Here is a 12,870-nt window from a genome sequence, read left to right as displayed (position 1 = left end):
AATATAAAATGTTGAAACCATTAGGGCAGCATAATTAATCGAAAAGATAATCAAGATTACAATTACAGCTGCTGCAGTTAACAATTTGTGGAAAGTGTCAATTACAGCATTCCATTTACATCTACTCCCATTGCATTTGCAATTTTTTTCAGTGGTTGAGCACTGTAAACAATCACAGACATGTCCATACGCCTATCAGTAATGGCGTGACAATACCAGATCAATCCCATTATAATATACAGTAACAATTTAAAGGGGTTATGAAATGCTCTTTTTTTCTATAGTTTTATTATCATCCCTGAGGTCCACTGATAACGTTAGTGATATATATTTTTTTTTTTCACCAAAACAGTCATAATTTAGTAATATATGATAATTTCCCACCCTGTCTCTGGCCCTCTGTCTAAAAGCTTGATTTTTGCCTCAGATCCTCCTTTATACGGCAACGAAAATGCCCACTGTTCTGATTGGCTCACATTTTGCAGTCCCTCAAATTCATCCATATTTGAAATTCATTTGGAAGAGAATGAACAACCCCACAATATTATAAAACTACATTTCAGGGTTTACACACAACACAGATCCAACAAATTGCATCCAAATATATTAAACTGTTCATCTCAAGCACAACTGGACACGAGAGGCAAGTCGCGTCAAAAGCAATAGAACCCATTATAATCAATGTTGCTGTCTACCATAGAAGTGTCCCCTGCAGTAAACAGTAAACAGATCTCCCGTTCCATTTTCACTGCACGCGCTGGTGGTACTACTGTTAACAACAACACAAATAAACATTTTAGAAAGTTTGTCTCGACATTCCTGGTGTAGACAGCCTCAAGTCATTGCGTCGAGTCAAGTGACGCACTCGGTGTAGACAAGGTTTTAGCACCATAAACTATCAAACAGTCATGACATTTCAAATATTCATGAATGGAACTGTTTACTGTTTTTGATCAGGTCCAACAGTGTTTTTAACTGCCACATTCTTCAATGACAATTGCTTTGCGGAGCTTGAATCGTTTTATGACTTATTCACAAGCAATCCACGCTAAAATACGCTGAAGACGGCACATCCACATGAGTCACATACCTAGTCCAAAGCACAATGAAGACGCACACATCCAGTTTCCAGTATCATCCTGTACTGAGATGCACATCATCAGAAATGCATCAAAACGGTTAAAGTTGTCCATTTAGTGTATTTTTAAATACACCAACATTAAAAATAGCACAGATAGGCAAAAGAACAGTATGTTAAGCAGCTTCTGCACACAACAACAAGTGGCAGCAGCTGAATGTAACCAAATGGCTTAAAACTGAGTTGTAATTTGACAGTGACACCGCATCTTTTAAAATCGGTGCCAGAGACAACAGTCAAAGATGTCTATGTAGTCCATATTTATATTACAAAATAATCCAAAATAGTCCAGATGGGTCCCATTTGGTGTTCAGTAATAGTTAGACCACACTAGGCCACACTGTTTGTCCTACCCTCTCTCTCTCTCTGTTTACGAACTGAGCCCCAGTGGGCGGGGCCAAGGGTGTGATTATGTAAAGTAGGCGTTGATGTTGTTGCTGTAGAGGCGGTCATGAATTAATGAGTACCATTTGTGACACCTCAATATTATGTAAGTAGAAAATGAGGCGTTTTGGCAGCTTGGTCTCATTAAATGCTTTTATCGCATTGGGGATTAAATTTTGAGTTCTGAAATTTACAGTAGGTTTTTATAGTAGAAAGACCTCTTATCTGTCAAAATATCAAGGAAAGTTCGATTTCTCATGACATGACCCCTTTAAAGGGATTGTTAAACCAAAAATAAAAATTCTCTCATCATTTACACACCCTCATGCCATCCCAGATGTGGATGACTTTCTTTCTTCAGTAGAACACAAATTGTGATTTTTAGAAGAAAATTTCTATAGGTACATATGCAAGTGAAGGGGTGCCAAAAATGTGACGCTCCAAAAAGCACATAAAGGCATCATAAAAGTAATCCATCTGACTCCAGTGTTTTAATCCATGTCTTCAGAAGTGATCTGATATGTGTGGGTGAGAAACAGATCAATATTTCATTCATTTTTGTTTGTTTTTTTGCTTTTTTTTTTTTTTTGCTTGAAATTCTTCTCCCTGCCTTCATATTCATGAAGAATATGAATCACCAAAAACATAAGAAGAAAAATGTGAAAGTGATCTGTTTATCACCCACATCTATCATATCACTTCTGAAGATATGTATATGTAACAATTAGAGTCGTATGGATTACTTTTAGGCTGATGTGATTTTTGGAGCTTCACAATTTTGGCACCCATTCACTTGCACTGTATGGACCAGAAGAGCTGAGAAATTCTTCTAAAAATCTTTATTTGTGTTTAGAAAAAAAAAAGTCATACACATCTCAGATGACATGAGGGTAAATGATGAGAGAATTTTCATTTTTGGGTGAACTATCCCTTTAATAGCAATGAAGTAATTAAATAAATCGGTTCTCAGCTTGTTTCTGGAAGTGGAGTCAATATAGAGAACAAGACTTGCATTTGCCTCGCACAACATAAGTATTTTAATGTGAATTCTAATAATCGAAATTGTGATTACATTATCAAGGGAAATAACTGACATTTACGATTTGCCCTATATGACTACAGAAATTTTAGTATTGAGACAACGCCAACCAATTGTAGAAACCTATGAGAGTTTCAGTGATGTATAGCTTTATGAATATTGATCAATAATGAATATTTATGGATGCTTGCAGCTGAACCTCTTCACCCAGACCAGTATGAGGATCCCAGAATCTCACAGCTTCAACAGCATCCTAAATCAACCAACACGCTATCAGGCAAGACCACCCTCTCTCTCTCTCTCTCTCTCTCTCTCTCTCTCTCTCTCTCTCTCTCTCTCTCTCATGATGCATCGTCACTGCAGATTTCAACCTTATCAGTTTCTCTGATCTGTCTTTTGTGTGAATTTGTTTTCCCTGCTAACAGCAAATTATGAAACGTCTCATCAAACGCTACGTCCTGAAAGCACAAGTGGACAAGGAGAATGATGAAGTGAATGAAGGTGAAGTTTGACTGAGTGACATTCTTGAGATTTCTCACTGCTGCCACTGCTTAAAACAAATTGTTTAATGAAAGGACTGTATAATAAATAATATATATATTCATGACAATGATGTCACGATGCTACTTAAGATCTGTATATGTTTATATTAGGGTGAATCTCACACCCATGTTTCGAACCATTTTGAACATTATTTTAATGACAGTTAAGCATTTTCAGTTATTCTCAATGATGGTTTTCTTTAGATTTTGCTTACTGTAATTATAATTATATTTAGGGTTGGGAACCGAACAGACTGATTTTCATTACTTTCGGTTGCATTAATGGTTCTGGAACGTGTATTCTTCCGCTCATGCAGACAGAATACGGTGTTCAAATAGTCTGTCAGTGTTTCCTGTCTTACACTCTGAGGGACTGCAACACTGCTATTAAATCAGCAGCCAGAAATATACAGCAAGACCAGTGTATGATTCCCGAATTAATGTCTCTTTTGAGTTGTTTTTTTTTTTTTTTTTTTTTTTGTTTACTCTACAGTGCGAAACATATACACAGCAAAATCCCCAGTGTTAAATGTACACTCCTGGTGTTTATATGGTTCTCACTCACTGGTGTTTAAAACTAACACTGAAGCAGTGTTGAATCTACAGCAGATAATTAAATAAAGTAGATACACTCTCTGAGTGATGATTGATCGTTAGTGATGACACCTGATGTTAACAAGCAGAGTCTACTGAAGGAAAGAGGAACAACAAGAACAAGAAAACAAGAGAACAAACCAGCACACACCACAACAATTAAATCTGTCTTACAGCCACACAACATTAGATGTACATCAACTGCAAAGAAAATATGTTATTAGACAACAATCTTTCAATATGTTGAGTGAGGATGTTTGTTTTATATGTCTGCAAAAGTTATTTACTGAGAATTAATAGAGGTTTGTCTCTATTTAGTGTTGCTGATGTCATTTTGTTGTTTAATTTGAAGTCACCATTACGGTGATCATTGTTCTCTTTGCTTAGATACCTGAAACTTATGTGACATACAAAGTAACCAGTGTAGTTTAATTCCTAAACCAATGATTTTTATGAGTCGATTCTTTTGACTCTATAGTGCGAAAGATACAGCACTACCAGTGTAGTCTAATTTCAGAACAAATGACTCATGAGTTAGCTCTTTTGAACTTGTCATCATGTCAGATTTGGAATAAACCAAGAACTAATACTGATATGTGTCCTTAAGGCTCGTGAGATTTAAATCAGAGGAATGAATGAATGAATGAACGTTACATTTATATAGCACTTTTCTGACACTACACTCAAAGCGCTTTATACAGTGAACAGGGGACTCTCCTCAACAACCACCAGTGTGCAGCATCCACCCGGATGATGCGACGGCAGCCATAGTGCCTCAGTACGGAATTGTCCCTTCGCTAAGCTCCGCCATTCTTGGTTACGGTCGCTCACTCTGACAAGCTTTGCAGAATTCCCCATTGGAATGAATTGGAGATTGCCATGAACGACCCGGTTTTTGGCAAAATATTCTCATAACCGGAATGGATAATATTTGTACATGGGCTGGTATGAAGAGTGACATTGTAATGCATATTTATCTAAAGTTTTTTGTAAAATAAATTGTTAAATTACACAGTAATTTGATTAAAAACTGTGAACACCGTGAATTGGAATCAAGGCAAACGATTATTTCAGTCACTTGAAAAGAGAAAAACATCCTGGTTACTTTCGTAACCTCCGTTCCCCGATGGAGGGAACAAGACATTGTGTCGATGTAGTGACACTAGGGGACACTAGGGGTTCAGCACCGACCGTCATCAAGACTGAGTCCAACTCCAAGCTGAGAAAAGAGATGCTCTGATCCGGGGGAGAGCTTGCTCTTTTCCCAGTTGACCCAAAGCCCTAGACGGCTGAGGTGCCTGAGCACCAGGTCCCTATGTGAACACAGTAACTCTCAAGAGTGAGCTAGGATCAGCCAGTTGTCGAGGTAGTTGAGTATGCGGACGCCCACTTCCCTTAGCGGGGCAAGGGCTGCCTCTGTGACCTTCGTGAAGATGCGAGGGTACAAGGACAGGCCGAAGGGGAGGACCTTGTACTGGTACGCCTGGCCCTCGAAAACAAACTGCAGGAAGGGTCTGTGTCGAGGTAAAACCGAGACATGGAAGTACGCGTCCTTCAGGTCTACCGTCGCGAACCAATCTTGATGCCAGACGCTCGCTAAAATGCGTTTTTGCATCAGCATCTTGAATGGGAGTTTATGCAAGGCCCGGTTCAGAACTCACAGGTCCAAGATTGGCCGCAACCAACCGCCTTTTTTTGGTACGATGAAGTAAAAGCTGTAAAACCCTTTCTTCATCTTGGCTGCAGGGACAGGCTCTATCGTGCGCTTGTGCAGAAGGGTCGCGATCTCCGCATGCAAGGTAGCTGCATTCTCGTCCTTCACCAAGGTGAAGCGGACACCGCTGAACCTGGGAGGGTGCCTGGCGAACTGAATCGCGTAGCCGAGTCGGACGGTCCGGGTCAGCCATCGCGACGGGTTGGAAAGCGCAAGCCATGCATCCAAACTCCGGGCGAGGGGGACCAAGGGAATAATCACATTGGACGTACCAGTCGGTGGGGCCTCGTGGCAGGGTGGAGCCTGAGGCGCCACATCGCAGGGGCTCGAGCCCCGTGGCCGTGCTGAGTCCAGGGACATCGTAGCACTTACCTGGCTCCTGATACCCACTATAAGATTGGTCGAGGTGGGGGGAGGAGGAACATCGTCCCCACAGTCCGTCGGAGCCAACCCGGTGTGGGCGTATTTGTGCCACAGCTGGGTGCGCAGGGGCGGGGGGTCTGCCGCTGGAGTGCCAAACCTGCTGAAATGGGACGGTGGACGGCGGTTGTGACGACGGCCCGTGCGCACCTGACATGTGACACAGGAAACAAGAAAACCACGCTTTTGTTGAAGTTTTGGGTACTGCAGCCTCTTGGGCATGCGGCGAAAAATGAAACAAAAGATTCTCCTCCCAGCCCTTCACCGGGTGATGGAGTGGTCTGTCTACCAGCTCTGTAGAAGCAGATCTCCTCATCCCTGGGTTGCCCGTCTCAGGGGCACCTCGAAGCCTTCCTAGGGTCCTTGGCGGCCGGCCGTGAGACGTGTGGCGTCTGCTTCCTGCGGTGGGCTCCACGCCGGGCTGCGGGGGCGGGCTGCGGCGGAGCCGGTGCTGTTGCTGCAGGAGGACGGGGTGCGGGGTCTTGAGCCGTGCCGGGGCAGGATGTGTTGAATGGCCTCCATCTGCTGCTTCACCGCCGAGAACTGCTGGGCAAAGTCCTCGACGGTGTCGCCGAATAGGCCAACCTGGGAGATGGGGGCGTTAAGGAACCGTGCCTTGTCGGCCTCTCTCATCTCGACCAGATTGAGCCAAGGATGGTGCTAACCTCTGGGAATGGGAGGTCTGTGGGGGTTTACCCGGCGGAGGTGCTCCCATCGAGTTCCCCAAATCGCCCCCAGTGCTAACCAGCACGGCCTCATACCCGTAGGTAGAAGGACTAACGAATGCAAGCCGCGACCGCAACGTTGCCATGGTCATGTTCTCGCAATGAGGACAAGACCCATCCACAAACAATGTCTCCACGTGGGCAGCGCCCAGACACGTAAGACAGCGATCGTGGCCGTCAGAAGTGGAGAGATAATGACCGCAACCAGGAAAAACACACAAATGGAAAGGCATCTTTCAAAAGACGTTTCCGTGTGTGCTGCTCTTTTAGAAAGAAAATATACTCTTTTAGAATATACTCTTTTGCTCTGCCGAAGCACCCAGGGGCGTTCTCTGCACTCCACGGGTGCAGAGGGGGAGAAGCCGCTGAAATGCACCGTAAATCCAGCAGTTTTAGGTGAACGGCAAAGAGAACTGAGTTTGAATTGAATTCAGTGCACTGAATGCAACCGCTCAGCTCCGAAGAGAAAATCTGAATGAGTGGTTGCATACCACCTCCTTTTATACCCATATGTCCGGGGGAGTGGCATGCAAATTCCACTCACCAATTCCCATTGGCATTTTTTCAAAAAGCAGAGGTGTTCGGGGCTCTCAAGAGTGACCCCTAGTGTCCCCTAGTGTCACTACATCGACACAACGTCGAGTGAGTGACAGATAGGGAACTTCATTTAATAGCGATTACACATCTAATAACATTAGCGAAAGTGAACAGAGCTGTTTGTAACGTCACATAACACAATAATTTTGATGCTGTGAATTTTACTATCACTTTTACTATGACTTGAATCAATACATAAATGAATTAATGTTCAGTTCTTAGCTTTAATTTATCTTGGAGTAAATGTAGGTGTCATTGCAGATGTTATATGTTCATTTGGAAATGAGGGCTGACACAGTTTAATCCATAACATGCTCTTCTACAGATTTATTTACTACATGCACATTTTCATAGATATAACTCATGTCTCTTCTATAGGTGAGCTGAAGGAGATAAAGCAGGATATATCCAGTCTGCGATATGAACTCCTGGAAGAAAAATCCCAAGCCACAGAAGAGCTCTCTCTCCTGATACAGAAACTCAGTGATAAACTCAACCCACGGCCTGTCTTTACACACTGATTCCAGCCTTCTCCATGCTAATTAATGGTGATGTGTGCTATTTTTACACGTTAAAACACTTCCTCCTATTCCATTTAAATGCGCCGAGACTATAATTTTGCAAGTAAGCCATTCGCATAATGACTTCCAGAAAAGTATAAACACTGTGGCTGTGTAGCGATTTCTAAACATTGTTCTGTTTGTTTGAATGTGTCGACATGTCATCCTCTGGCTCAACCAGTGCTGTGAGTTTGTGGTGGGACTAGAGCGTCGCTGGCTTCACCCACATCCTGGATCATCAATTCTTTATTGACAATGAAATGCTTGTCATCATAGTCTCATCATTACACAGAACTGACTTGCCAACGTTGAGTTGTAGTGGAACTGAACTGGATTCTTGCTGCTTACATTTTTAATGTGAAAATTAGCAAAGCTACATAATGGAAAATAAAATGTTTTCGTAATTAGTTAATACAGTCATTCTAAGCCACTAACATACAACTAGTCCATTCAGTTATTAAACACATGACAGCACATTTATTGTTTAAGAATCAAGACATTCTAGATGTAGTTAAACCTTATTTTAAGTAAATATATTCCTATGTATGTATTTATTTATAAATATATAAATATATCCATTATATAAATCTAATATATTTGTTTATTTGTTGAGCTATGTGTTCTATTAATTTTTTCTTATTTTTTAATTTATGAACAGGTTTTGTTTATTGCAAATAACGGTATAAGTGCTCAGTGTGTTTTCTATCCAATAGGAGTAATTCAGTGAGCATAATGTACAGTATCTCTCGTCTGATCACCAAAAAAAAAAAAAAAAAAAAAGAAAGAAAACCTAGGCAGGGATTTCCTTCCTGTGCATCCTTTCTATATCCATTCCTGACAGATCCTTTGCCATTCCTTGCCAACCTCTTTTAATGTACAAAACATCTCAGAGCTTCTAGCACAAATCTATGCACTTTTAATATCTATTCATATGTCCGTGTTGTCTTGAACTTCAACTTTTTTTTCTAGAGTCAATTGGCCATGTTTATGGTCTTTATTTGATTAACATGCATAATTTGTGAACTGAATATTAGTTAACAGGGTTTGTTCACCCCAAAATTAAAATTATGTCATCATTTACTTACGCTCTTGTCATTCCATAACTGATTTTTATTTATTTTTTCCATGGAAATTAAAAGGAGGCTGTCTGACCTGCTTTTGTACATACAGTAAAAGTATGTTCAGTCAAGTGATTTATTCTGTCAAGCTCAAAAACAACAACAACAATAAAATCACCATAAAAATAGCCCAGACAATCCACTATGACAGAACTGTAATCTTTGAGCAAACTACTGCTTTAAAGGGATAGTTCACCCAAAAATGCTAATTCTCTCATCACCCTCACACCATCCTAGATGTGTATGACTTTCTTTCTTCTGCAGAACACAAATTAAGATTTTTATAAGAATATCTCAGCTCAGTAGGTCCATACAATGCAAGCGAATGGTGACCAGAATTCAGAAGGTCCAAAAATGACATAAAGTAATCCATACAACTCAAGTGGTTAAATCCATATCTTCAGAAGTGATTTGATAGGTGTAGGTGAGAAACTGATCAATATTTTCCTGTAAGTCCTTTTTACTTTCAATCTCCACCTTTGACCAGCCCCAACCAGTAGGTGGCTAAATGTGAAAGTGAAAGTGTAGATTTACAGTTAAAAAAGGACTTAAATACTGACCTGATTCTCACCCACACTTATCATATCACTTCAGAAGAAATTGATTTAACCACTGGAGTCTTATACTTTTATGCCCCCTTTTGGACCTTCAAAGATCTGGTCATCATTCACTTGCATTGAATGGACCTACAGAGCTGAAATATTATTTTAAAAAATCTTTGTGTTTTGCAGAAAAAAGAAAGTCATACACATCTGGGATGGCATGAGGGTGATTAAATGATGAGAGAATTTTCATTTTTGAGTGAACATTACCTTTAAGATGTGTGTTGGTTAATTTAATTAGCAACTATTCCTTTGAGATGTTTTTAGTTTGTTTTGTGCTGTTAATTCACTGGTGTCCCATTGAACGCGATATTAGCTCATACAGATCATAACATTTTATACTCTTTAAACGCCAATAACAAACTCAATGAGTGCTGCTGAACTGCCTAAACATGAACGCTGAGAAAAAAAGCCATTCGTTGGTCAGTCGGAAGAATTTTTTTGTGGACATATGTGTTTAATTTTGGTCCATAGAGGGCGCTATTTGATTTTGTAAAATGCAACTGCATTCTCTTAAATTCTTCTTGGCAAATTATATATGCGTATGAAAATCGACAGATGGTATATTTAATTAGAGACACTGTATATCTGCAACAGTAGGCCAGTCTATATGTAGTGTCACAGATTGCTCTGGCAGGGCTCATCAAACAAAAAATGTGTGTGTTAAAATGTGCAATTCTGATGTCTTTGTGAACTTTTGTTTTTGCTTGTGTTTTATTTTGATTTCATTAGATGTTTAAGCTATGCATTGTTCATATAATTACCAATTAAATGATTTTAGAGATAAGCCTTAGAATATTGCTGTAGTTGAGACTGTTAAGTTAAAATTTTTAATCTGTTTTATATATAAAAATCTATTTCAAAAACAGCTGTCGAAATTAATTTCTCATGAGCACATAACAATAAGGTCACCATGTTCAGTGCTGAAACATCCCAACTTATTACATAAAGGCCAAACAAATGTTCTGATTTGAAAAATGAATAAAGGGGAAGGGCACTCACCCTTGACCAAAGCGATTCTGATCCATCATCCAGACTAGCCAATACATACAGGAAGAGTAAATACATGCACTGTTTGCTAAAGTGTTGCTTCCTTTAAAACAAGTATGGTTATGCATTACAGATTTACATCTGTGCTGTTTTGTGTATTTCATTGTCATGATCCTAGACAACAAGAACCTTTGGGCCAAATGTGGAATTTAGCCCTCAAAATCATATCACTATGCCACTGTGAATAAGTTTCTCTCATAGCACTTGTGAACCTGCCTTGAGAAGTCTTGAAATAAAACGTATGAGTCGCATAAATAACTTGTATGATACTTTTGGGTCTTTTTTAAGCTTTAAAATGAGAAACGGGCTCTGGTATTCACCAAAACATCGCCTTTTGTGTTCTGCACAAGAAAGAAAGTCATATGGGTTTGGAATGACTTGAGAATGTGCAGCCTAAATTATAAATACTATATGATTTCTTTCAGAGCTTCAATGCCATAAACTTTGCAAGCTTTGACAAATCTAATCAAAAATCAAATCCTTTTCAACTAGTTCTTCCTCAAAGGTGCTCATTGTAGCAGCCTGGTGACTTCTAAACTAGACTTTGTTACCTGATAAACTAATAAATTCTGTGCACTTCTGTCTCACAAGACTTGCATTGCAGCCAGCCAATCAGAATGGATTATCTGCCAGCTCTTGCCATTTTTTATGCAATATGCATCATGCATCTCATGTTGTCTGAGACTTAGACTAACCTTTAGCTAATTTAAATCTCACTGAAATTTCATTATCTTAATTGTTTAGTGTTTAACAAGTACAGTTACTAAAACATGAAGTACAAAATAATCAGGCCCATATCCATTACACATTTTGATATAATGACATAACTTTATTACTATTAATATTAATGTTAAGAATTATTATAAATATTTCTAAAACTCATACACACCAAAAAATATGATTTTTTTTAATTTTATTTCCTGCTTTGTAATAAACACTAATATCATAAATATAACCATTAATACGTGTTTATTTAACATACATTTTTACTGAATTCATTGTATATAGACCACTCAAAAAACACTATGAATAGCCTACTAGGATCACAGCCTACAGAGGCAACATTACCTCAACCCTGAAAATGCATCCATGGCCATGCTCAAAAGTTTGATCACTCAAGATTTCGCGATAGCAGAGTAGACATCAGACTCATTTTGCATGTTCTTTTTGCAACGCTGTTAATAGGCATCAGTTGTGGATTTTCCAAGCACTAGAAACAAAACTAATTGCCCACGTGCGAAAGGGTTACAAATTCTATTTCTATTTTAGCCAGGCCTGAGTTGGTGTCCCCTGGAGTCATGGTGTCCCTGGGCACTTGCCCAATTGCCTATATAGTTAATCCACCCCTGGGTCTATCTGTAAAGTTGAATAAGTTATTCGTTGAAAATCAATGCTATGGAAAAAATGAATGGGATTTTTGCTTCCAGAACCAGACTGTTGCGCTCTGTTGTCAGGATCACAAACCCTGCATTCCAAATGGGATGAATCCGCCTCCGAATGTGGGAACGATCGTGGCCGCCATGTTGAAGGGTAGTCCAATCCAAAGGGCTCATAAATTGCTCCCTTTGAAGGGCCCTTCATAACGGGCGTTTCTGTAGGTGGCATACACAGTGGCATTTTATTTATTTAATTAATAATTTAACATACACTACCGGTCAAAAATTTTGAAACACTTTCTCATTCTTTATTATAATTTTATTTTTTTCACATTTAGAATAATAGTAATGTGATCAAAACTATGGAATAACATAAATGGAACTATGGGAATTATGTTGTGACTAAACAAAATCCAAAATAAATCAAAACTGTGTTATATTTTAGCATCTTCAAAGTAGTCACCCTTTGCCTAGAATTTGTAGACATGTACTCTTGACATTTTCTCAACCAACTTCTTGAGGTATCACCCTGGGATGCTTTTTAAACAGTATTGAAGGAGTTCCCATCTATGTTGGGCACTTATTGGCTGCTTTTCTTTATTATTTGGTCCAAGTCATCAATTTCAAAAACTTTTCTTTTTTTTAATTAAATTTTAGTTTTATAATGAAATAAATTAATATGATGGCACAATTATATTTTTGTCTCCAAAACTAATTTCAAACATTTAAGCATACCCCTTCAAATCAAAAGATTTTTAAGATCATGAGAAACATTTCAGTCAAGTGTTTCAAAACTTTTGACCGGTAGTGTTTATTGTACATTTTTATATCGATTATTTTTTTAATTTTTTTTTGGTTCAAATTTTTTCAAATAAAACAACATTTTAAATATGGAACTTATTTTTCATAAAGTCTAAAAGTTTTAAAGCATTTCTTTTCGGTTTGCATTCTGATAATAGTTAGTAAGGCAAAATCATGTGTAATTTCTGATTAGATACAGCTGATGGTCAT

General features: G+C 39.0%; 1 protein-coding gene across 3 annotated transcripts in view; it reads left to right on the top strand.

The window, feature by feature from the left end:
* trpc3 (transient receptor potential cation channel, subfamily C, member 3) overlaps window positions 1-10,727 on the top strand; it is a 107,241-nt gene extending 96,514 nt beyond the window's left edge. For all 3 annotated transcript variants that reach the window (XM_051658547.1, XM_051658545.1, XM_051658548.1), the window contains 3 exons: window positions 2,755-2,838; window positions 2,987-3,062; window positions 7,532-10,727. In XM_051658547.1, the coding sequence (XP_051514507.1) occupies window positions 2,755-2,838; window positions 2,987-3,062; window positions 7,532-7,674 (303 nt within the window). In that variant the 3' untranslated portion in view covers window positions 7,675-10,727. The remainder of the gene's footprint in view (window positions 1-2,754; window positions 2,839-2,986; window positions 3,063-7,531) is intronic.
* The last annotated feature ends 2,143 nt before the right edge of the window (window positions 10,728-12,870 follow it).

Source organism: Myxocyprinus asiaticus, chromosome 27 (genome assembly GCF_019703515.2).
Source record: "Myxocyprinus asiaticus isolate MX2 ecotype Aquarium Trade chromosome 27, UBuf_Myxa_2, whole genome shotgun sequence".
Lineage (NCBI taxonomy): Eukaryota > Metazoa > Chordata > Actinopteri > Cypriniformes > Catostomidae > Myxocyprinus > Myxocyprinus asiaticus.
Note: the sequence above shows the minus strand (reverse complement) of the source record. Positions and strands in the feature narration are given on the sequence as shown.